Raw genomic sequence first — 24846 nt, 5'->3', positions numbered from 1 at the left:
CAGAGACCCCACTGCTTCCCAGTTGAGCGAAAGAACAGCCTTAATAACACAGCTCTCCCCTCTCTTGCTGTGGGAAGCAATTTCTGACGTCTACGTCATGGGCTACATAACAGCAGGAGCTGTAAAACATGGAGTGTCTTCTGAAGGTGTTCATTTGCTTTAACTCCAGAGGAGAAACTAAACGATCATTGGTGTCGACAGCGTGCGGGGTGGTTTGTCTAAAATTCTGAGAGATCCATAAAAACCCTTGAGTTAGCCCTGGGTGACATCAGCCACCGCAGCGGCAGCCTCCGTCCTGTGACAGCCTCTGTCCTCTGTCCCCTCCTCCATTGTAACCAGATGGGAGCACCGGAGCCTTCAACCTAGTTTGGGGAGGGACACTCTGGGTGGATTTCAGCCCAGCTTTGGGGCTCTGAGCGAGCGAAGCCTCACTAATCTGTTCCACCTGGGAGGAAGCTGCAGCTCGGCTCCCCCATAGACCTCTCCCAAGAACGAAGAGCCGCAAGCAAATGGCACTGTCGGCTCTGTGCTCACAGTTGCCCTCTGGCCAGGAATGGCTTGGATGTGTTCAGATCTGTTGTTAAAAGATTCAAAATTGCCTACTCTGCTGTATCAGATCAATTTAGCACAGAATTCACACACCAAACTTAGCCAAAGATACTTTTAAAAACTAGAATCTGATATCTGTGTTTACAGTTTTCATAGGTACTCAAATAAAGTGAAACCAGCTTTATTGGAATCGTGACGTGGGGCACAGTTGGGTTGCAGTTCACTTCTATTTTATTTTTTTAAGATTTATTTATTTATTTGAAAGTCAGAGTTCCACAGAGACAGGAGAGGCAGAGAGAGAGAGAGAGAGAGAGAGGGAAGAGAGAGAGAGAGAGAGAGGTCTTCCATCCTCTTGTTCACTCCCCAATTGGCCACAACGGCCAGAGCTATGCTGATGTGAAGCCAGGAGCTTCTTCTAGGTCCCCCATGTAGGTAAAGGGACCCAAGGACTTGGACCATCTTCTGCTTTCCCAGGGTACAGCAGAGAGCTGGATCGGAAGAGGAACAGCTGGGATTCGAACCAGCACCCATGTGGGATGCCCCTGCAGTTCACTTCTCTCCTGTGCTTCAGGCCTGCTCTGTGGAGATCTCCACCCCCACCCTGGTTTTAAGAAAGGAGAAAGGACTAATGTTTGTTTCTTGTTGGACTCCTACTGTGGAGTAGATGCCTTGCCATCTAGGTTATCTCATGTCACCCTACAAATATGCTTTCTCCACTCAGTTCATTAACCTGCCTGTGAAGTTTGAATCTCACGGGAGTCATTGACTTGACATCACTCCGCTCACCCAACTGACTCCAGTCAGTGTCCTCTCCACCTGCTTGCCCAGCCTTATCCTCCCTCCATATAATTCCTTCATTTCTCTTTTCTCAGATCACTCCCTCAGGCTCCTGCAGAAAAAACCACCTTGTCAGCGAGGCTGCCTTGCACACTCTGTTTGAGATGGCAGCCCTCCTCTCTTGACCCTCCGGACTCCCCGTTCCTGATACAATGCGCCACACCACGTGTTTTCACCTGCTTGGTTTGTTGTCAGTGCCCCAGTGTGCACCTCTCAGCTCTCCAGGGGGACAGATTCCGATTGGTAGCATCTGCCAGCTTCCAGGGTGCAGATCCTCCCACCATGGGCATGTCAAGCTCCTGGCATGGCCTCATCAAATGCAGAGCTGGGACAAGCTGCACTTACTCTGTCCTTGTGAATGAGGATGAGCTGACTCCAGCCTGCTAGCGATTCCCCCGCCCTAGACTGTGAGCTCTCTGAAGGCAGGGATTTGTGGTTTTAACTTGTTTTATTGGCTGCTTTTTCCTGGCACTTTGAATAGTTTCATGAATGAACAAATTAGTTCAATCACACTCTTTTTTTTTTTTTTTTTTTTTCACTTGATCACCAGCCAGGATGCTGAGTATCTGAGCTAGAATGCTAACGAAGAGAAAGAGTCGAGGACATAACTGCCATGGTGGCTGGGGAACAGACATGCAACAGTCAACTGCAAATTCAGCATTGAATTCTAATTGTAGTGAGGACTACAAAGAGATATTGTGATTAGGACTACAAAGCCCTAATGGCCAGCAAGATTTCCTGAGACAGTGGCCTTTAAGCTGAACCCTAAAGGATATAGGAGCCAGATAGGTGCAAAGGAAGTGAGGGAGGGGTGTGAGTATTCTAGGTAGTAGGCATGGTATGTGCAGAGGTGCTGAAGCATGAGAAAGCTCAGTTTGGAGAAAGGGGAGGATGGAACAGAGAAAACAGTGTAGATGGGCCTGAGACAGGAGAGGTGAGAGGGAGGATCACGCGATACTCTATCACATTCGAGATTTTGAGCTTTGTCCTAGAACAGTGGGATGCGTGAAGGATTTTAAGCAGAAGAAAAGTGGGAGCACATTGCTCTGGCTGCAGGGGGTCTGCAGGCTAGGAGAGATTCAAGGAGACCAGTTGGGGAGCCACCACGGTTGCTCAGAAAGATGCATGAGAGGGAGCAGCCCTTTGACTTCAAGTTTCTGTTGCCATTCTTGCACCAGGGTAAAAATCAGCTCATCTAAACATTTATCTTTGCTCAAGGGGAACTAAAGAATACTGCAGGTTTCTCCTGGCTCTCCCATTTCTGCCCAGGAGACAGTGCTTTTGGCTGGGCGGGAAGGGAGGCTAAAGTCAAATCAGCATGTCAAATGCATGGTACTCCACAGGTACCATGAGGAACACCGAGGTTTAAGAGAGACAGACCTGGCTGTCAGTGAACTTGCAGCCTAGGTAAGAGAGATGGGTCAGGAACACCTGATAGCCCTGTGTCTGCGTATTACGGATATTGGTTCATTGGTCCCCTCAACAAAAATCTGTTGAGCAACTGTAACGAGCATTGTGTTAGATAGCAGGGATGTAGTGGATAGCAAGGCACAGGGGCCCTAATGTCAGGACAGTTTTGTGGTATCTGTGAGCTGTAGGCTGCCTCCGGGGTGTCATTGTAATCCTGGGATGGGATTGCCTCTTGCTGAGGGTGAGAGGAACAGAGACTTGGAGAGAATTTTGTCCCCATCTCACTCATCTTCCCAGGACCCCATTATTGATGGAGGAGAGTATTTTTGGGACTTGAGGAGCAACCTGTTGGGAGGCAGGCATACAGGCTTTTGTCACTGTTCAAATAGTGATATTCACTAAAGGAACACCGATGGAGTACTAACAGTATGCACTAGGGTACTGTGCTAGGCTCTAGGGAATCAAAACCAGGAGCAGCTCCTAACTCTCATGGGGCAGAAAGAAATGTCATCAACCCTTGCAGTACTATGGGACTGTAAGGCTGGCACAAAACACACAAACACCAGAGTTAGAGGAAAGGGTGGGGGTAGCCCGACGGGTTGGGGGAGAGGGTAAGAGAGACGAGGGGAGGGTGAGAGAGAGAGAGAGAGCACGTGCGAGCAAGTATTTAGGAACAGGTCCTGTTAAATCTTTGCCAGTGGGGCAGGCAGGGAAGTAGAAGCAGCAAATCCCATTAGGGTGGGGGTGGAGTTGACACCTGTGGTTGGGCCATCTGGACACCTGGCTTCCAGCAATGGCAGCAGGGGCCAGAGCCCAAGATGGCGCCCCGGGCCTAGATGGAGCCACAGATAAAACGGGGCCATTTTACTAACAGGGACTAATGCGTACATGCTGGATTGGAGCCTGAAGGTCATGCCACAGGAAACTAGAGGAAGAAGTCTGCAGCCCAGTTACTTGGAAGAGTCTTCCCGGATGAGCTGACATTTGCCTGAAGTCATGGGCCGTGAGTGAAGTCAGCAGGTAGAGAAGGCAGAAGGCTGTGTCAGGGTAATGGGGTCTCTGAAGCCAAAGTCTTTCCCATCCCCCCATGGTTGGTTTTATCACCCTTCAGGGAAATCCTCAGAGGCTATGAGAAAAAGAAGTGCTGTTTTTCAAAAGTACAAAGAATCATCCAAAAACATCTGCATTTGTTTCAAATGGAAGTGGCCACTGCCAGGAAAACAACACACTTGTTTTGTCAGAACCCAGTCTGTATTTATTCCTTTGTCTTTGTTTAATTAGCTTAATCCTTCAATGGTTTCCCTTGGGTCAGTACAAATTACCCTTGGCCGTAAATCCTGAACATTCTAAAAGCAGTATGAAAGGACAGGCCACAAGGAGCCAACTGGCAGCCTCCCGTTCTTGGGAAGATTCTTCTGGAATGTGGGCCGTCGTCGGGCCGTAGTCCCTCTTGCTCCTATCACACTTTGCACCCTCGTCCGGGCCTGTTTTAGCCATGTAGAGAGGGGAGAAAGAGCAGCAGTCACGCTCAAGTTTGCTTCCAACAGGAAACTGGGCTGGCGTCTCAGATAATAAAGGAGATGACAGCTCTGCCTTCTCCTGAGAGGACCATAGGGCCTTGTTATCCATTAGGGTCAGTGGCTCTCAGCCTGGCTACATGCTGGAGACTTTTGGGAGTTTGAACAGGCACCACTGCCAGAATCCACCCTGAGCTGATCTGATCTGATGGGGTTGGTGGGGTGTGGGCGGTGACCTGGCATCAGATTCACAAAAGTCCCCCCGAGGTTCTAATGGCTGCCTGGGCCGGGCACTGCTGCTTCTGTCAGAACCTTGTAGTTAACTCACGGGCTCTTCTGCAAGTGCCCCAGCCCAGCCTGGAAGGAACATCAAGTTCATGGCCTCTTTCTGCAAACCCCGGTAGTAGGGGGAAGTCTTTTGGAAAAAAGATTGTGGCTTCAAGGTCTTGGTTCATTGCTTTTGAAACGCTACTTTCAAAAGGGTTCTTTTGCAATATACTTATTTTTTCCATTATTATAAAAAGCTCTTGTTTTAAGCTCCTGTGAGGAAATTCAAAATCATACAAAGCCAGGAGCTGGAAACTCAATCTGGGTCTCTTGTATGGGTGGCAGGAGCCCAATTTGTTGAGCCATCACCACTCTTCCCAGGCGTTAATTAGCAGGAAGCTGGAGTTGGGAGTGGGGTTAGGACTCAAACCCATGCACTCTGATTCGAGATGTGGGCATCACAGCAGTACCTTTATCACTAGGCCAAATGCTTGCCTTTGAGTTTATTTTTAAAAATTGTTTAATGCATTTAATAGAGGTGCTGTATCAATTCAGCATTTATCGTTATATCAATTTGATATTTTATATTTATCTAAAAGCATAATAACCTGTGAAAATCAAAATCTAGGAGATGATATTAAAGTGTGGTTATTGGAGTCGGGGTTAATCAAACTTTCTAGGTAACTGCATTTTTATCCTACCTCTCAGAGTAACAGCTTTTAACCAGAGGAAATTCTCTTTAGTATATTCAGTCCCTTTCACGAGCTCTGGTTTTCTCCAATTTTAATGGTAAGATCTCGGTAGAGCTGGCTAGCTGTCACACAGCGCCAGGCTGTTCTCTGTACTGGGAGGCGGTGTCTGCAGGTCAGCTTGTCTGCGCCAAGGCGGGCCTCAGTCAGTGGTGGCTTGAAGATGTCTTTAACCTTTCATTCTCTGACGTCGTCTCCACTCTGCTGTGGCGGCTGCACTCCTGTATGGGCATCCCTGCCTTGCGTGTGAATACTGAGCCAGAGCCCAGCACTTTGTAGATACAGAATAATGTTTGGCCAACATAAGACTGATGTGGCCATGGGCTGGAATGATTTTCTTCCAGGTTCTTGTCTTGCACCAGACAAGCATTCTCAGTGCAGACATACAGAAGGTGAGCCAAGTAATAACAAAATGTATTCAAAAGTTGAGGAGGTGAACACACATACATGCATGATCATGCTTTGCCCCACACAGAGAAGTACCCACCATGACTGGGCAGTGGGCCAGCAGGTTACCTGAAGAGAGAAGGGGTGGGGGAGGGGAGACAGGGTACCTGAGCAGCACCTCCAGCTGTGGTCTGTGGTGGAAGAAGAATCCCTTTGTAGCCTCCTTTAAGAGGGTGGGGGTGGTACCTCTCCAGACATGAAGCCACCTGGGAATTATATGGTACCTCTACAAGTTCCACATGGTGCTCACTATCCGTATTTTCATGGCATCCCCCACTGGGGTCCTAGATGAAGCCGGTGCCTCCCGGGAAAGGGGGCATTTTGATTGACAAGTAGGAGGGTAGAATTACAGATAGGGGCTTGCAGTGACTTCCAGCTCAGCCAACCTAAACTACCTGCCTGTCCCACATCAAGAACACCCACCCCTGTGTATCCGATTCTCCCTGGGAATCCTTGTGTCCTCTCTCTAACTTCCTTTAGCGTTTTCATTTTCCTCTTGGGTTACTGGGATGAATAAATAGAACACGACGAGTATTTTGCAAGAGGCTCTGGTAGGCAAATGGAATCAGGGAAAGTATGTCCAGGATGATTGATGCAGACTTGGGAGTTCAGGGCTATTTTTAGACTTGCCCTGTTTCCCTGAGGGTGGCAGATCCTCGGCTGCCCAATCTGCAAAATGTCAAAGACGGTGCCATAGGCCGGCGCCGTGGCTCAACAGGTTAATCCTCCACCTTGCGGCGCTGGCACACCGGGTTCTAGTCCCGGTCGGGGCGCTGGATTCTATCCCGGTTGCCCCTCTTCCAGGCCAGCTCTCTGCTGTGGCCCGGGAAGGCAGTGGAGGGTGGCCCAAGTGCTTGGGCCCTACAACCCATGGGAGACCAGGAGAAGCACCTGGCTCCCGGCTTCGGATCAGCACGATGTGCCGGCCACAGCGGCCATTGGAGAGTGAACCAACGGCAAAAGGGAAGACCTTTCTCTCTGTCTCTCTCTCACTATCCACTCTGCCTGTCAAAAAAAAAAAAAAAAAAAAGACGGTGCCGGATGATATTGGGGTGAATCAGTGCGAGCGCTCATGAAGCGCTTCACGTTCCAGAGCCTAGGCGTGGAGTCCGATGGGAACAAGTGCAAATGCCTGGTTCCCCAGAGCCAGCCACGTGTTCTCAGAGCACTTCACACCGACCCAGGAAAATGTAAACTGATGTGAATTAAACATCACTAACCGTCGCCCACAGAGGTGCCGAATAAGTCCAACTTTGAGAAAATGTATTTACTACACTCACCTGGAGAAAAAAGAAATCGCCACAGTGGGACTCACGCTTGTCTCCGCGTGGGAGGATTACGGGTGGATTTCCTTTTAAATGTTTTTCTCTGTTTTCCAAACGTCCTGCTACGATCACGAATGAACCCTCCCAGAGTTCTCGGAGTGCAGCCCGTCAGGCACCGCCGGGGGCCAGGTTCTAATGCTGCCATTTTGCCCCAGTCCAGGATCTGTGTGCCACGGAGGACCACGCGTGTGAGCAGCTCTGCGTGAACGTGCCGGGCTCCTTTGTGTGCCAGTGCTACAGTGGCTACACCCTGGCGGAGGACGGGAAGAAGTGTGTAGGTGAGTATCTCCGCAGCCTTGCTCAGCACGACGGCGAGCCACGCCCAGCGAGCCACGCCCATTGAGCCACGCCCAGCGAGCCACGCCCAGCAAGCCACGCCCATTGAGCCACGCCCAGCGGGGAGGCGGGGCAGGCTCGCCAGGCCCCTCCGCCACTTCCGGTTACTCTCCCGTGGCTTCCGGCAGTTCTCTGGTCCAGTTAACACAGATTTTGAACTGTGAAGATCTCAGTTATGGCAGAGGTCAGCATTTTCTCATGCCGGGGCCTCAGCAAAAGGGCATATGTATGAAAACCTGTGGAAATGTAAGTGTCTGTCTCTGCAGCACTTGCAAAGGAAGTGGTAGATGTGTGTGGGAAGGCCTGGCTCAAACATAGCCCGTGCGTTGTGCGTGATGGGTGCAGGTGCTGAGTGGTGCCTCAAATACAGCCCTCTTCCAAGAAGGAGGACCTGCGGTGACAGGTGGGAGGGGTGGAGGTGCCATCTGATTTCTTCAGTGACAGAAAATTCTTCAGCTGCAGAACAGGCAGCAAATCCCTAATATGTGTGTAGGAACTCTCTGTTTACAAAGCCATTGCAACTTTACTTGGTCTCAGGGCCGGCATTGCAGCAAAGCAGGGTAAGCTGACTCCTGTGACACTGGCATCCCATGTGAACGCCAGTTCAAGTCCTGGCTGCTCCACTTTAGATCTACCTCCCTGCTAATGCACCTGGGAAAGCATCGGAAGGTGGCCCAACTGCTGGGCTCCTGTACCCATGAGGGAGACAGGAGACCCAGGTGGAGTTGATGCTCCTGATGTGGCCTGGCCCAACCCCAGCTGTTGTGGCCATTTGGACAGTGAACCAGTATGTGCTCTCTCTCTCTCATTTACTCCCTCATTTAACTCTTTCAAATAAAATAAATAAGTAATATAAATAAATTGCATGGTCTTCACACCAACAAACATGCCTGGCAAGTATACATGTTCAATAAATTGTCCTGGATACTTAGGAAGGAGAAGGTCTGGAAGGACAAGGACCTGACCAACGTTGGAACTGGAACCTAAGTTTTCTAGTGTCTGTTTTTTTTTATTTTTTATTTATTTTTTATTTTTGACAGGCAGAGTGGACAGTGAGAGAGAGAGAGACAGAGAGAAAGGTCTTCCTTTGCCGTTGGTTCACCCTCCAATGGCCGCCGTGGCCAGCATGCTGCGGCCGGCGCGCCACGCTGATCCGATGGCAGGAGCCAGGTGCTTCTCCTGGTCTCCCATGGGGTGCAGGGCCCAAGCACTTGGGCTATCATCTATAGCTTTCCCAGGCCATAGCAGAGAGCTGAATCAGAAGAGCTGTTGGGATGTGAACCCGTGCCCATATGGGATGCCGGTGTCTACCATACCACAGCACCAGCCCTCTAATGCTGTTCGGATCCACATCCCCTTGTTGTCAGAGGTCCTGTTATGTCTTGCTTCCCTCTGTACTTACTTTTTTTGCCCATCGACTTATATTTTCCACCACACTTTGCTTCTTAACTAAGGATGTAGAAGGAAAAAAGCAACAAAGAAAAAGGTGGTAGCCTGCTATTTGCAGGGGAGTGATGAGAGGAACGTGGGGTTTGTTTGGTTTTACACACTGATGGGGTCAAAAGCCACCCTCACCTGATGGCCACAGAAGGAACTGGTCTCCTGGGCCTATAGCTTTGTTTGGTTTTTCCTTGATCAGCTACTGGCGACCATGACAGAGTGGTAAGGTACCACATCCATTAACACTGGCAAAAAGGAAGCCAACATGTGAACACCAATTATTATTATTGCTTTATATTTTTATTATACAAGTAACATACTTTCACTGAATTACTTTAATAGATAAGAAAATCACTATTAATAATTTGTTATATTTTCCTACCAGACTGTTCCCTATATAAATAACTATTTCCATTTTGTTAATGACTAACAAAATGTCATGCTATGTAATTTTTTTTTGTTTGTTTTAAAGATTATTTATTTGAAAGAGTTAAAGAGAGGCAGAAGCAGAGGCAGAGAGAGAGTCTTCCATCTACTGGTTCACTCCCCAAATAACTGCAATGACCGGAGCTGGGCCAATCCAAAGCCAGGAGCTTCTTCTGAGTCTCCCATGTGGATGCAGGGGCCCAAGGACTTGGGCCATCTTCTACTGCTTTCCCAGGCCATAGCAGAGAGCTGGATCAGAAGTGGAGCAGCTGGATCTCAAACCGGCGCCTCTATGGGATACCAGTACTGCAGGAGGTGGCTTTATCCACTATGCCACAGTGCCAGCCCTATGTTATGTATTTAAAAAAAAATTTTTTTTTAATTTATTTGAGGCCGGCGCCACGGCTCAATAGGCTAATCCTCTGCCTGCGGCGCTGGCACACCAGGTTCTAGTCCCGGTCGGGGCGCCGGATTCTGTCCCGGTTGCCCCTCTTCCAGGCCAGCTCTCTGCTGTGGCCAGGGAGTGCAGTGGAGGATGGCCCAAGTGCTTGGGACTTGCACCCCATGAAAGACCAGGAGAAGCACCTGGCTCCTGGCTTCGGATCAGCGCGGTGCTCCGGCCACAGCACGCCAGCAGCGGCGGCCATTGGAGGGTGAACCAACGGCAAAGGAAGACCTTTCTTTCTGTCTATCTCTCTCACTGTCTAACTCTGTCTGTCAATAATAAATAAATAAATAAATAGGCCCTTGCCGCGGCTCACTAGGCTAATCCTCTGTCTTGCGGCGCTGGCACACCAGGTTCTAGTCCCGGTCGGGGCGCCGGATTCTGTCCCGGTTGCCCCTCTTCCAGGCCAGCTCTCTGCTGTGACCAGGGAGTGCAGTGGAGGATGGCTCAAGTGCTTGGGCCCTGCACCCCATGGGAGATCAGGATAGGCACCTGGCTCCTGCCATCAGATTAGCGCCGTGCGCCGGCCGCAGCGCGCCAGCCGCAGCGGCCACTGGAGAGTGAACCAACAGCAAAAGGAAGACCTTTCTCTCTCTCTCTCTCTCTCACTGTCCACTCTGCCTGTCAAAAAATAAAAAATAAATAAATAAATAAAATTGCATATTTAAAAAAATTTTATTTGAAAGGCAGTGTTACAGAGGGAGAGAGAGATAGAGAGAGGTCGTCTATCCTCTTGTTTACTCCCCATATGGCCTCAATGGCTGGGTCTGGTCAGGCCAAGGCCAGGTGCCAGGAGCTTCTTCTGGGTCTCCTATATGGATACAGAGGTCCAAGTACTTGGACTACTCTTTGCTGCTTTCCCAGGTGCATTATCAGGGAGTTGGATCAGAAGTGGAGCAGCCCATAATGGGATGCTGGCGCTGCGGGTGGGAGCTTAATCTGCTATGCCACAACGCCGGCCCCAAGTTATGTATTTTTTTAAAAGACTTTTTTTTTTTTTTATTTGAAAGGCAAAGTGACAGAGAACTCTCCCATCCACTAGTTTACTCCCCAAGTGGCTGTAACATTTAGGGCTGGGCCAGGTTGAAGCCAGGAACAAAGAACCCCATCTGAGACTCTCATCTGAATGGCAGAACTCAAGTACTTGAGCCATCCTGCTGCTTCCCAGGGGCATTTTCAGGGAGCTGGACTGGAAGCAGAGCAGCTGGGCCTTGAACCAGTGCTCCCATATGGGCTACTGGTGTTGCAAGTGTTTAATCACTTGTTCTTTCTCCATTACCATTGTTACATGTACAGAAACTCCAGGTACTATTGAGTCAGAAGGAAGTTGGGCCCCTGTGCAGCAGGCTATGGCTGAGCTTTAGGATACAGAGCAAAGGTGTCCTGTTGATCCAGGTGAGGGTAGAAAAAAGGAGAATCCAGAGCTCATGTGCGTTGCAGGAATTAGATGGGACTGGAGACCCACCTTGGCCCCTTCTTCTTTTTTTAAGTCCTGGGAAACTGGGGGATACTGGGGAACCCAGTTCTGATTTCCTTATTTTCTGGGAGTAGTTGAGAACCTTTATATCTCTAAGGATTTTGCTGTAACTTTTGCGATTTAACATTTATTGAGGATGGACGATCATGAGCGGGAGGAACCGTGGTTGCCAGGGAGCTGGGGTGTGCTGTGCTGTGTGTTAGAGCTGGGCATTTCTCTTGCTCCTGCTTCTAAGCATTTAAGAACATCTGAGTTTCCCTGGAGAGGATCCCAGCAGAAGAGTGGAAAAATGGGAGAGACTGAGTCCAGAGATGTCCTGAGTCTTTGCCATCAGATGGTCCCATCATCCTCATTGCCACCACTACCACTGTCCTTGGCAGAGATCGGCCAAGCACATGATTGGTGAGAGGCTGAGAGTGTGAAAATTAAGGACGTAGAGCCAGCAGCCCTGATTAGTTCTCGAAAGGTCAGTTGCTGCTCAGTGGGGCTGTGCTGAGTGCAGAGCAGATGACAGACACGGCAGAGGCTGAGAAAGGTCAGAGAAGAGAGGCTTCCTGTTGGCTAGGCTGGGAGATCAGGCCGTGGAAGGAAGGATAACTAACAGCCAAGTCTGAGCCAAGTGATATAGTAAGGGTAATGATGCGGGGGGAGACGGGAGGTGTGCTGTCTGAGCAGGAGCGCTGGGCTGGCCCTGGAGGGGCAGAACTGGCTCCTGGGTGCTGGCAGATGAGGGAGAGACTGTCTTAGCGAGGATGCCAAATCGGAAGTTAGACGGGCTTCAGTCTGGAGGGGACTGTCTGAGATAGAGACGCCAGGTGCCCGGTAGAGCAGACAATCTACAGTAGAGCAGAAGCTGGCCGGGATGCTGGACCTGTTCCATTGGCGGCTGCTGTGGGTGCCTGTGTGTGGGTGGGCAGCATGGGGTGACCATACATCCTCGGGGGTCCAAGATGATTCCCCGTTTATGCCTATGACTCAGTCCTTTTTTAAAAAAAAAAAAAGATTTATTTATTTATTTGAAAGGCAGAGCAACTAGGAAGTAGGGTGCAGGGGAGGTAGAGAGAGATCTTCTATCTTCTGGTTCACTCTCCCAATGCTGCCAAGGCCAGGGCTGGGGCCAGAGTGAACCAGCGAATGGAAGATCTCACTCTCTCTTTCTCTGTCTCTCCTGGTCTCTGTGTCACTCCGTCTTTGAAGTAAATGAAATATATCTTTTAAAAAATGAGTGATGGGAACAGACTCTAGAAAAGATGAGTAGTTTCAGGCAAGGGAATCTGGCGTTGGGCGGGACGCTGACAAGGATACAGAGGAAGCAGAAAGCACAGCATGAACAGGCTGGGGAGAGGGGCCAGCCCATGGGTGCAGTCAGGAGGCAGTGCAGTCCAGGTCTGTCTGCATTTTAATCCCGTTTATTTTCCATTTCAAACATTCATGCATTTGTTTTTAAAGTGTCTGGACCTTTAAGACAGTAAGGCTTGGGCTCAGATCTCTTGCCACGTGTAAGGCAGGTGTCTAAGTCATTTGATTTCTGAACCTCACTTTTCTCACTCACAATGCAGAATAATAATACCTATGCTAGCTGAGATGGGTGGACTAGGTTCTTGTCTTCATGCAAGAAAAAAATCAGATGTGAGACAGAGAGGAGTGGGAAGCAAGGTAGCAAGGTTTAATAGGCTAGGGCATCTGCCAAAACGGATGGGCCCCTCTCCAGACAGAATCTGAGCGAGAGAGTGCCCAGTCACTCAGAGTGGGGAAAGCAAGGATACAGGTTTAATGGGGAGAATGCACCTGGCAGGCCAGGTGGGCGGCTCAGGAGAGAGCTGAGAGCTGAGCGTGCAGTCTGTGTTCAGACTGGGCTTATAAGGGAAAGGGGTCCAGTTCTTCCCATTGTTCCTCCTTCCCCTCTCCCTCTTCTGTTGGACAAAAGGTTTGCTCAGTGTGAGTTACATAACATTCCTCCCAAGGTTTTACTACTCAGTGCTAGCAAACTGGGGAGCCCACCTGACGCTGGGCAGATCAGACAGAGTGGCGCCTCAGTGCTAGGCAAGAGGATTCTCCTGGGGAGCTTTCCTTGGAGGGCAGGCTGGGACCACCTGTGAAGTCATCAGGGTGTGGGCAAGACTTTGTACGGTAAAGTACTGGGCTGCTTCCAAGGGGAGCTTCTGAGGCTGAAGCTTTGTTTCCGTTAGCACACCCCCACCCCTCCGACACACACACACACGCTAATTTCTAACTTCCTACCTATCACCTACATCACAGGACTTTGTAGGATTAGAGAGGATATTGAGTCAAGTTCCCAGTGTAAATTAGACACTTATCATCATTATTATTACAATACCTGTTATTATCATCACCACTTCCTGGATATCCGAGCAGCCTGGAGTGAGAGGAGACCAAAGAATTAAGCCTTGGATTGTAGTCACCCGTAAGGATCAGGAAGGAGTGGGGCCAGGAAAAACATCCCGGAGAGAACAGGCTGAGTGGGGGAAGGTGCTGAGGGCAAGGATGGGAGAGGAGGAGAGAGAGAGTCAGACGTCATGGGATATGACAGGGAAGAGACTTTCCAGGCCAGATCAGTGTTAATGTCATGCTCCAGGAAGACCAAAGGGAACAGAATTTAGAGAGAAGGCCATCGAGTTGAGTCACTGATTCGCTCCAGCAAACATTTCAGAACACTCTATGCCAGACCTCACGCTAGGCGGAGGGAACACGAAGAAGACCAGGAGGCCATTGACAGTAATCGAGGGTAAAGGTCAGGGTTCAAGGGTTGGAGAGTGGGTGCTGAGAGAGTGGTAACAGCTGGTCTGAACTGTTCATTTGGAAATGTTTGGTAGACATTAGCCGACTCCAGCTGCCGGTGGAGCATCGCAAAGCGTTTTCCATTTCCACACTTCGTAGCAGTGGTTCTAGCCCATGACTCACCTCAGAGTTATGGCTGTGACCAGCGTGGGGATGTAGTTCTTAGCCACTGACTGAGGACTTTTTATACAACATTTCCACATGGTTGAGTTAGCGGAATGTTTAATTCAACTGCCAGAGTCCCATCTCCCTGACTCCTTGATTCACTCCTGACAGTACAGGATTTATCTCCACACTCAGGTGGTCCACACTGCGTTGCCCACTAACTGAAACACGCCTTGTGCTTTTGGGAGTCCCTGAATTTGTGATTCAGCCACTGCCGCCAAAGCTATGTGTGTTGCTGTCCAAAACTGCATTTTTTTCAAAGACCACTTCACATCCTTGAGGGTGAATTTTCTGCTGTCCTTGCTCATCTGGCGTCACTAACTGCCTCGTGTTCTGTGTGTATCTGTTTGCATCTTCCCAGTCCACGTGGACTGTATGCCCTTGGAGTTGTACTTGTCCTGCTCATTTTGCACAAAGTGGATTTGCAACACACATGTTTTCCTAATTCATTGACCGATGGTGAGTGACTGAACCCAAACTCAAGCATTCGGGTGTTTTAGAAAAAAATCTTTCCCTCTTAATTGCTTTTTGCTTATTTTTTAAAATGCTGGAGTATGAATGCATACAAATCAAAGCCTGAAAGTTGCTTCTCCCAGTTTCTCTTCCTGGAGTTCATCACTGCTAACAGCTTGGCTTATGCGTGCTGCCTTTCTTTTTCCTTCTCCTTTGCCACTGCCTTCTCCTCCTCCTCCTCCTTCTTTTTTTAATGATTTATTTATTTATTTGAAAGGAAGAGTTATGCTGGTCCACTCCCCAAATAGCTGCAATGGCCAGGGGTGAACCAGGCTGACCCAGGAGCCAGGAACTCCAGCCAGGTATCCCCCATGGGTAGCAGGGGCCCAGGTACTTGGGTCATCTGTTGCTGCCTTCCCAGGTGCATTAGCAGAAAACTGGATCGTTAGTGGAGCAGCCAGAATTCGAATGGGCACTTGCAGGTGGCAGCTTACCTCACTGTGCCACAATACTGGTCCCCCCTTCTTCTTTCTTCCTTAGGATGGAATTTGCTTGTCTTTACCACCCAGGATTTAGTGTAAAGCCTAACACAGTAATTGATGAGTAAATGGTTGTGGAAAAAATGAATGGCATTTAAATATCTCTCGACCCTCAAAATCAACCTTCCCTGATTAGGAGTGTGATAAAAATATGAACTACATTTATTGCCTGTTACTGAGTACTAAGGATGCATTTGAAATACTCTGTGTATATTGTGACAACCCCAAGAGGTAAGTACTATTGATGTCCACATTTTACAGGTCTCTTAACCTCTCTCTGTTTCAGTTATATCATCTGTAAGTTGAGGATAATAGTACCTACCCCAGATGGTTGTTGTGAGAATTAAATGAGCTGCTATGTATAAAGCACTTAAAATCGTGCTACAAGTGCTTATTAATAATATTACCTCCATTATGGTGTTTCATAGACAAAAACCTGATAAACATTAATTGCATCTTTTTTAAAAAAGATTTTATTTGTTTACTTGAAAGTCAGAGTTACACAGTGGCAGAGGCAGAGAGAGAGAGAGAGAGAGAGAGAGAGGTCTTCCATCTGTTGGTTCACTCCCCAGTTGGCTGCAATGGCCAGAGCTGGGCCAATCCAAAGCCAGGAGCCAGGAACTTCTTCTGGTCTCCCACATGGATGCAGGGGTCCAAGCACTTGGGCCATCTTCTACTGCTTTCGTAGGCCATAGCAGAGCTGGATTGGAAGTGGAACAGCTGGGTCTCAAACCAGCGCCTACATGGGATATGAGCACTGCAGGTGGCAACTTAAATCACAGAAATGCATTTTCTTCCTGTTCTGGAGGCTGCAAGTCTGAGGTCAGAGGTGAGCAGGTTGATGTTCGATGGCGTCTCTGACCTTGGCTTACAGGTGACTGCCTTCTTGCTGTGTCCTCATAGGGTATATCTTGTACATGTGTGATCACTGATGTCTCTCTGCCGTGTCCAAATTTCATCTTGCAGGGACACTGCCAGATTGGATTAGGCCCACCCTCACAGCCTCATTTTTAACTTAATCACCATTTTAACTCCCTAAGCCCTCTGTTAACAATTCTGCAAACATTTCAACAACATCATTGTTATTTCAAAGTTAACATAGCTGGTGGATTAGTTGCTCAATTTGAGTATTTGTAGGTTTCCTATAGATAGGACAATGGGATATCATGAGTTAAGGGCCCTATCTCCAAATGGAGTCCCATTTTGTGGTGTTAGAGGTTAGAGCGTCAACATATGAATTTGTGGAGGGGATGCAATACAGCCCACAAGACTGCTCTGTTATTATCAAAATCAGTAAGGAATTCTGCCTGAGTTTTCAAATCCTGCATATAGAAAGCCATTCTTGCTTTGGAGAGGAGAGGTTTGCTGAAACTGACTCTGTGTGTCTTTTAACATACGCCTAGCAAGAGAATTGGTTCTGCTCTAAATGACAACGTGGCTGCTTCTTACTTTGATATCCACAAACTTTAGAGTCCAAATGCGCCTCTAAAATACCCCGTGTCTGCAGGCTGATCCCTGCTGAGCAAACCTTGGGATGTGACCAGTTTAGAAATCAGAAACTGTCAATCTCAGGTTTTATTACCTTGCACCAAAGTATCGGTAATCCCTGCAGACGGCTGAGTGATTTCTCACCCGTTAGGCAGAGTCTGAATGTGGCACAATGGACTTCCGGCTCAGGGAATCTTAGGACTCTGTGATCCAGAGGGCCGGAGAGCTGCAGCCAGAGCATTACTGTGCTCTTTCCATTTGTAATAAGCCAGAAAGAGCTGGGAAAGGATTTTGTGGAAGTAGATGAGGAGTTGGAACAATAAAGCTGTTGCCGAGTTACACACAGAGGTCTCCTCCATATATCTGTCCCCTAACCTTGGCCTCCCTTTTTACAAGCATGGCTTTGCAGCCAAGAAGTTATGCAAAGAACCCAAAACATTTGGCGAAGCATGTCAGAACTGAATGGACTAGGGCTCTCTTGACCTTTAAACAACTTTGAGGTTCACATACCTGGACGTGGGCTCCTCCATGTCCCACTGCCACACCAATGGTCTCATCTGCTCTGGCAGTGAGTCAGTGGGTGGGTCTCACATCTAGGTGGGGGAGTTTTGCATACCAGGGTCTGAGACCCAGGAATGCTAGAATCCTGCCTTGTCTGTCACTCCTCTGCTCCTCAGTTCCCCAGAGAGCTGTGCATACAAAGAACAGAAGCAGCAATGAGAACCAAGGCCCAGGAGAAGCCATCTTGGTGATAATGGAAAACACCATTCAAAAAGGGGAATTATTCTTAAAAAAAAACTATATATCTAAACCTACTTTAGCCTTTTTATTTTTAAGCCAGATATACCTTTAATTAAAATGACTTTTAAAAATATTAACTTTAAGTCAGTGTGACCAAAAAATGTGAGTATGATGTTTAAAAATCTTTCTTGTATAAACCATAATGATAACATATTGTTGATTATTTTCAATTTGAGTTTCTTTAAATTGAAACAAGGATTTGAAGACTGTGTTAAGCACTAGGGCAGACTCTTGGTAAATTTTAATGAAATTTTCCCAATATATATATTTTTTTCTTTTTTGGAGAAGGAGAGAGAGCAAGAGAGTATGCATGCTTCCACCTGCTGGTTCACTTCCTAAAGGCCTACATCATCCAGGAGCTAGGAATTCAAGCCAGATTTCCCATGCGGAAGGCAGGCACCCACTTGAACTATCATCACTGCATTGGTGGGAAGCTAAACTCAGAAGCCAGAGCCAGGAATCATGGGATGTGCTAGTTCTTAACTGCTAGATTAAATGCTTGCTTTCCCAAATTTCCCAGTGTTTTATACTTATTTCTTTTTTAAAAAAATTATTTTTAAGGAATACAAATTTCATAAGTACAGCTTTAGGAATATAGTTATTCTTACCGCCATACCCACCTTCCCACCCCACCCCTTCCTTTCTCTCCCCTTCCCAGTCTCATTCTCCATTAAGATTCATTTTCAATTAACTTTGTACACAGAAGACCAACTCTATACTAAGTAAAGAATTCAACAATTTGCACACACACACACACAAACTGTTTGAGAACTAGTTTTATGGTTAACTCTCATAATACAACTCATTGAGGACAGAGGTCCTGCATGGGGAGTTAGTGCACAGTGACTCCTGTTTTACACTTATTTCATACGTGCCAGGTTTTATAACAGTTTTGGATAGTGAATTGCCTGAAATCTTTGCAAAGGTTTCAATTTAGTTTTTATTTTTAAAAACTCAATCTCTGTAAGTGCTCATTTTTATTGGTCCTCATTAAATGCAAATTAATTACAACAGTATTAACAAATAGCATAGATAGGTTTGGAAACAAAAACAACTTTGGCTTTTTATAACAGAAGCTGTCGAATTTTAGCTGTCATCGATGTCACCTGGCTGGCTTGTTAAAATGCAGATTCCTGGACCCTCTGCCTGGAGTATCTGATTCAGTAGGCCTGGGGTGGGGCCTGAGAATTGCCGTTACTGACAACTTCCTAAGAGATGGTTGATGCAGCTGGTTCATGGCCCACACTTTAAGAGCTAATATTTTATGGTTGCACACCTCAGTCAATGGAAGCACGCAGGTGTTCCAATTACCTGGAACATTTACTGCGCTCTGGGTAATAGGTTCCAGATTGTCAGAGGGAATGAAAATATGAACTGATCAGGAGTTGGTGAAGTGTAGATCAGTTAAAAGGGCTTCTTCTGTACAACTTTGTTTGCTTGTTTTTACAATTGGGCCAACATTGGATACTCTATTGCATCCTGGGAAAAGGTAAGTTTGGAGTAGGTGCTTATACTTAAATCTTAAGCAAAGCCTCCAGTTTCTCACCAGTCTAAATATTGGGGCCAGAGTACTTATGGGTTTTCCTCCTGCAAGACAGAGATAACTGGGCTCAGACGCTACACCCCAGGTTGTAAAAGGGGACGCCTCAGAGAGCTACAGTCTGTTTCTGTGTTTCAGGCAGAGGGGCCTGACCACTCATGATTGTAGCACATAAATGTCCTAGAACTTAGAAGTCAGATTAGGGGACACTAAAAAGTATGTAGCCAGGCATCGAACTGGCTGGCAGACAGCAAAGACCTGTATCGGGAACTGGGAGATTTTCAAGGTAGTGAGTCAGGCCCAGCATGAGCAAGTTGAAGGCTGGAACCACCTACTGCTAATACAGGCCACAGCATGACCGACTCCTCTGACACACAGACTGGGGCATGTGCCAGGGCTTGGTACTTCTTAATCTCAATGTCCCCACTGTCATCATTAATTTGTCTAACAATCCATTAGTTCTTGAAAGATGAGAAATGAACTCAGAAGGATTTGGTGCTAACTCAATATTTATATTATGACTCAACCCCTGCGACTGGCTAGCGGCTCCTGACATCCAGACCTTGAGACAATGTGAAAGTCCTGTTCTCACCACAAAGACCTACGTATAAAACCCACAAATACTAGGGGCTACTTAGGTTCTTTAGAGGGTAAAGTTACAAAAACCATATTCTGTATTAAAATGTAATGAAGCCTGGGATCAAAAGAATAAACAAAGTATAGTTCATTACCCTTTAAAAATCTTTATTTTTCCCTATTCATCCTTATATTATTACTGTGTTAAATGGGTCACAGTCTTCTCCGTGCATGGTTCTTAAAAGTTGTCCACGTGTATTAATTTTACAATCTATTTCCTTGTTATTATTTATACATTTTATGTCAATATCTCTTAAAAACCTGCACAGAGAAACAGTTTTAAAATTTATTTACTTATTTATTTAAGGGGCAGAAAGAAGAACTGAGGGAGAGAAGCAGGTAGACAGAGAGCATGAGCTCCTATCTTCTGTTTCACTCTCCACTTGCCTGGGCCAGGCAAACCCAGGAGCCAGAACACAATCCAGGTCTCCCCAGGTAGCTGACTGGGATCCAATTACTTGAGCTATGACTCGTGCCTCCTGTGGTCTGCATTAGCAGGAAGTTGGAATCAGGAAGCAGAGCCAAGAATTGAACCCAGATACTCCGATGTGAGATGTGATGCCTTACATAGCAAAGTAATCACTAAACTAAGATGAAAGCGTTTTTAAAAAAATATTTATTTATTTGAAAGGCAGAGTTACAGAGAGACTGAGAAGCAGAGAGAGAGAGACAGAGACAGAATTTTTTGTTTGCTGGCTAACTCCCCAAATGGCTGCAATGACCAGGACTAGGCATGGCCAAAGCTAGAAATTTCATCTGTGTCTTCCATGTTGGTGGCAGGGACCCAAGCACTTGGGCCACCCTCCACTGCCCTCCCAGGAGCATTAGCAGGGAGCTGGATCAGAAGTGGAGCAGCTGGGACTTGAACCAGTACCTGTGTGGATTGCCTGTGCTGTAGGTGGCAGCTTAACCCACTGCACCACAGCACTGCTCCCAACTGAAAACATTTTTAAAGGAAAAAGATACCAATCATAATCCTGCAGCCTGAACATAGCAAGCATTTTTATTTCTAATTTCCAGGTTTTGCCTTAGTGCTGTATTTTCCCTGGATATAATCTCTGTGGATGTACAATTTCAATATATAACTTTTTCACTAAATTTTCTTCCTACTTAATAATTATGTCATCATGTTTATAATGTTCACAGCTAGCTAATGTTCCATATGGAACTCCTGACCTTTCCCCTAAAACCTGCTCCCCAGCACATTCCCTGTCTCAATTAATGCTTTTTTAAAAAAAATATTTATTTATTTATTTGAAAGGCAAAATTCCAGAGAGAGCAGGAAAGAGATATTCCATTCGCCGGTTCACTCCCCAAACGTACAATGATGGGGCTGGGCCAGGCTGAGGCCAGGAGCTTCTTTTGGGTCTCCCACAAAAGTGGCAGGGGCCTGGGGACTTGAGCCATCTTTTGCTTTCCCAGACACATTAGCAGGGAACTGAATCAAAGTGGAGAAGCTGGGACTGGAACTGGTGCCCATATGGGATGCTGGCTCTGCAGGCGGAGGCTTAATCCACTGTGCCACAGCGCAGACCCCTAATTCCTCTCTTGTTCTTTACCCGCTAATCCCAAGGAATCCTATCAGCCCCACCTTCAACATATACCCAGTGTAGTAGTTTCCTAGAGCTGCAAGAACAAAGTGCCACCAACTAGGTGGCTTAGAGTCAGAGAAACGCATTGCCTCATGGTTCGAGTATCCAGAAGTCTGAAATTGAGGTGCCCCCGGGACCATGCTGCATATGGAACCTGTAGGGCAGGGCACTTCCTTGCCTTGTTTCAAGCTGCTGGTCCGTTGTCCCAGTGTTATTTGCTCTTATGATCTGTTCTCCACTTCTCTGCCCGGAGCCCTCCAGTGATTCCCAGCTCACTCAGAGTAGCGGACAAAGAGTTTGTGTTGGTCCTTGGGTTCATCCAGATCTGTTCCCGTCTCATCTCCCACCTCTCTACCTGGCCTTCGGTGGATCCTGCAGCGTACCAGGCAAATCCCCACTCCTGGCCTTTGCACTTGCTGTTCCCTCTGCCTGGGATGCTCCCTTGCAGGTGTGCTGCTGGCTCTTACCTCATTCAAGGCTTTGCCCAGTGCCACTTCTCGGAGAGGTCTTTCCTGACCACTTCCATTTCATCCTTACTCCGCCTCCCTCCACCAAGTCCCTCTTCCTCATTGTTATTTTTCTCCCGAACACTCTACATCTTTTTTTTTTTTTTAGATTTATTTACTTACTTGAAATACGTACATAAATTCAGAGAGACACAGAGATATTCTGCTTGCTGGTTCACTCACCAAATGGCTACAACAGCCAGGACTGGGCCAGGATGAAGCCCAAAGCTGGAATTGCATCCCAGTCTCCTTCTTGGGTGGTAGGAACTCAAGCACTTGGGCCATCTTCCTTTGCCTTCCCAGGTGCATTCACAGGCAGCCAGATCAGAAGTGGAGCAGCTTGGACTTGAACCTGTGTTCTCATGGGGGATTCCAGTGTGCCACCACACCTGCTCCTCTATCTTCCAATAGTCTGTTATTTACATATTTTATTATTTTATTTTTATCCTTTCTCCTCCAACACCATCAGCATCCACATATAAGTTCCTTGAGGACTGAAATGTTTGATTTTTTTTTTTAATCCCCAGCACCCAAAACAGGGCCTAGCACATAGTAGGTTCTCAGTAAATATTTGTGGGTTTAATACTAGCCTAATGTATTTTCTCATAAGAACTAAATGGTTTACTCTTATTAAATGTTCATCTTGTTTCCCAGACATGTTTTTGTCATTGTAAATACTGCTGCTATGAATGACCTATTGCATAGAATTCCTTTCTTTTTCCCACTTACTTCTTTGAGTCACATTTCCAGGGAGAACATTGTCAAATTGCCTGCCAAAAGGATTTTATTCCATTTATAATGTCACCCACAGTCATAACTGTTTTCATGCTGCCTTGCCACCATTGGGTTTCATCTCATCTCTGTTTTCGCCAGTTTGTAGGTGTAGGTGTGCCTTGTGATCTTTTCAATTTGCAGGTCTTTTAAATACAACCATAGTGTGTTCTTAATTTAGCTTCTGGTATGAAGTACTTGGTCTAGAATGCTGACTTAATCTTTAGAGGGCAGAGGCCTTGGTTGCACATTTATCCATCCATACTCTTGTTGGGGAGGCAACCATCTTTATTGATGGTTGTTATAAGTATGCTTCCATTCTACCATTCTCCTTCCTTCTGTTTGCAATTGTGCTTAAGTTCTGAATGTGTCTTATTCTCCACAGCTGTGGACTACTGTGCTTCGGAAAATCACGGCTGCGAACATGAGTGTGTAAATGCTGACAGCTCCTACGTTTGCCGATGTCGTGAAGGATTTGCTCTTAACCCAGATAAGAAGACGTGCACAAGTAAGTTAGCACACACACATCTGATACGGGGACGGTGGTCATGAAAATCTAAGCAACAAAAGGGCATATGACTGTGACACGGGGGCCTACTTCTGCTGATCTTCCATCAGGCTTGCTTTACTTGTCCTTAAATCGTAGCACACTCTACCTGACTACCACCATCATTCAAGGTGTCTGATGTGGGTCTCGCCTGGGGACTTTGCAGGTGTGTCCTCCCAGCAGCCGGTGAGCGTGCTGACAATCAGAACCCCTATGCCCTGCTGACTCAGCCTGACTCTGCCTTCTGTGTCAACAGGGCTTGGGGAATATTTTCCTTGAAGCTTTGTGGCTTGTGGGCCTCAGCTCTGACTCCACACAAACACGAGAAAACTGCTGAGCCAAAGAGAATTGAACATGGTTTCTTCTGGGTAGGGTAGAGATAGGTGGATGATTTGCAGAGAGCTGTTCATTTTTTGTTTGAGCTACTTAGTTCCCTTTGGTTTTAACTATATACTTAAGGTAAGAATTAATTTTAGCTCCCTAGATTGAAGACAAAAATCTATAAATTCAAGTTGATCACTAGTTTTGCCAAAGGGTTCCAATAGTGTTCTTTTTCACATGAAGGCAAATCAGAATACTTAGGGTGTTATGTGGATTATTATCCTCCCATAGGGAGAGTCTCCTGAAAGAAGTTTATTTTTAAAGTATTAGGTGCCAGTGTTTTAGGAAAGTAATATTTTATTAAATTTATTAAATTCCAAATAAGATAAGACATCTTTGAAACATACATCAATAAGATATGGGATTTTAATTCATAAAATGTTCGTGTACCTAAAACTTTTATAAAATACATCCTTATGTAACCCAGGATACACCTGCACTTTTTAAAAAAGCATCCCGGGGTAGGTGCTCGGCAGTTAAGATTCCCGTTGGGACACTCAACAGTCTTCATCAGAATGCCTGGATTCAGATCCTAGCTCTGATCCCAGTTCCAGCATTCTGCAAAACATCCTGGGAGGCAGCAGGCGATGGCTCAAGTAGTTGGGCTTCTGCCACGCACCTGAGAGACCTGGACTGACCTCCTGGTTCATGGCTTTGGTTTGATCCAGCCCCAGCCTTTGCAATTATCTAGGGAGTGAAACAGCAGATGGGAGCTTGCTCTCTGTCTATACATCTGTCTGCCTCTCCAGTAAATAAATAATAACATCCCCCTACCTCCTTCAGTTCCCTCCAATTCTTCAATCCCTACGTATCAACCTGCTACAAACACCAGATCTGGAGGCAAGGGAGGCATAGGGAGCAGTAAGGATGCATTAAGCCAACAGCACTTTTCTGAACCAGTAGAAATGAACAAGCCCCAGTCCTTCCTGGAGGAGAGGATACCTTGGCTGAGTGCTGAAGGCAGAGCTGTTATTCCCAGGACTCCAGGAGAAGGGAGGAGGTGCTAGGATGTGGGCAGACAGGGTATTTGACATCTCCATGCCCAGCACATGTTGGGCATCTACTTGTTGGTTTGCTTTGTTTATGGAAAGAATAAGTGAATATGTGAATGGACTGTCCTATTCTGTGTAGTCTCCCTTCCCTTCCAAACATTCTGAACCATAGACAGTGGTCAAGGACATGGGGATGGCTGGGGGCCGTGGTTGCTGGGCTGATGAGTCAACCCCCCTGCCAAAGGGGGTCCCCGTGTTGCCAGGGAGAAGGATGGCCTCTGTTTGTGTCCTAGCTCTTCTGCTTTTCTCTGGGTGACCTTTGGGCCAGTTGTTATTTTTTTAAATGATTTATTTATTTGTTATTTGAAAGGCAGAATTAGAGAGAGGGAGAGACAGAGATCTTCCATCTGA

At 47.0% G+C, this 24846-nt stretch overlaps 1 protein-coding gene across 3 annotated transcripts in view; it reads left to right on the top strand.

Annotated features, from left to right (window-relative positions):
- Positions 1–24846, top strand: part of MATN2 (matrilin 2) — a 155433-nt gene that overhangs the window by 83004 nt on the left and 47583 nt on the right. For all 3 annotated transcript variants that reach the window (XM_062188190.1, XM_062188189.1, XM_062188188.1), the window contains exons 5-6: positions 7257–7379; positions 22901–23023. In XM_062188190.1, the coding sequence (XP_062044174.1) occupies positions 7257–7379; positions 22901–23023 (246 nt within the window). The remainder of the gene's footprint in view (positions 1–7256; positions 7380–22900; positions 23024–24846) is intronic.

This window comes from Lepus europaeus, chromosome 4 (genome assembly GCF_033115175.1).
Source record: "Lepus europaeus isolate LE1 chromosome 4, mLepTim1.pri, whole genome shotgun sequence".
Lineage (NCBI taxonomy): Eukaryota > Metazoa > Chordata > Mammalia > Lagomorpha > Leporidae > Lepus > Lepus europaeus.
The sequence above is the reverse complement of the archived record's forward strand: the minus strand, read 5'-3'. Positions and strand labels throughout refer to the sequence as shown.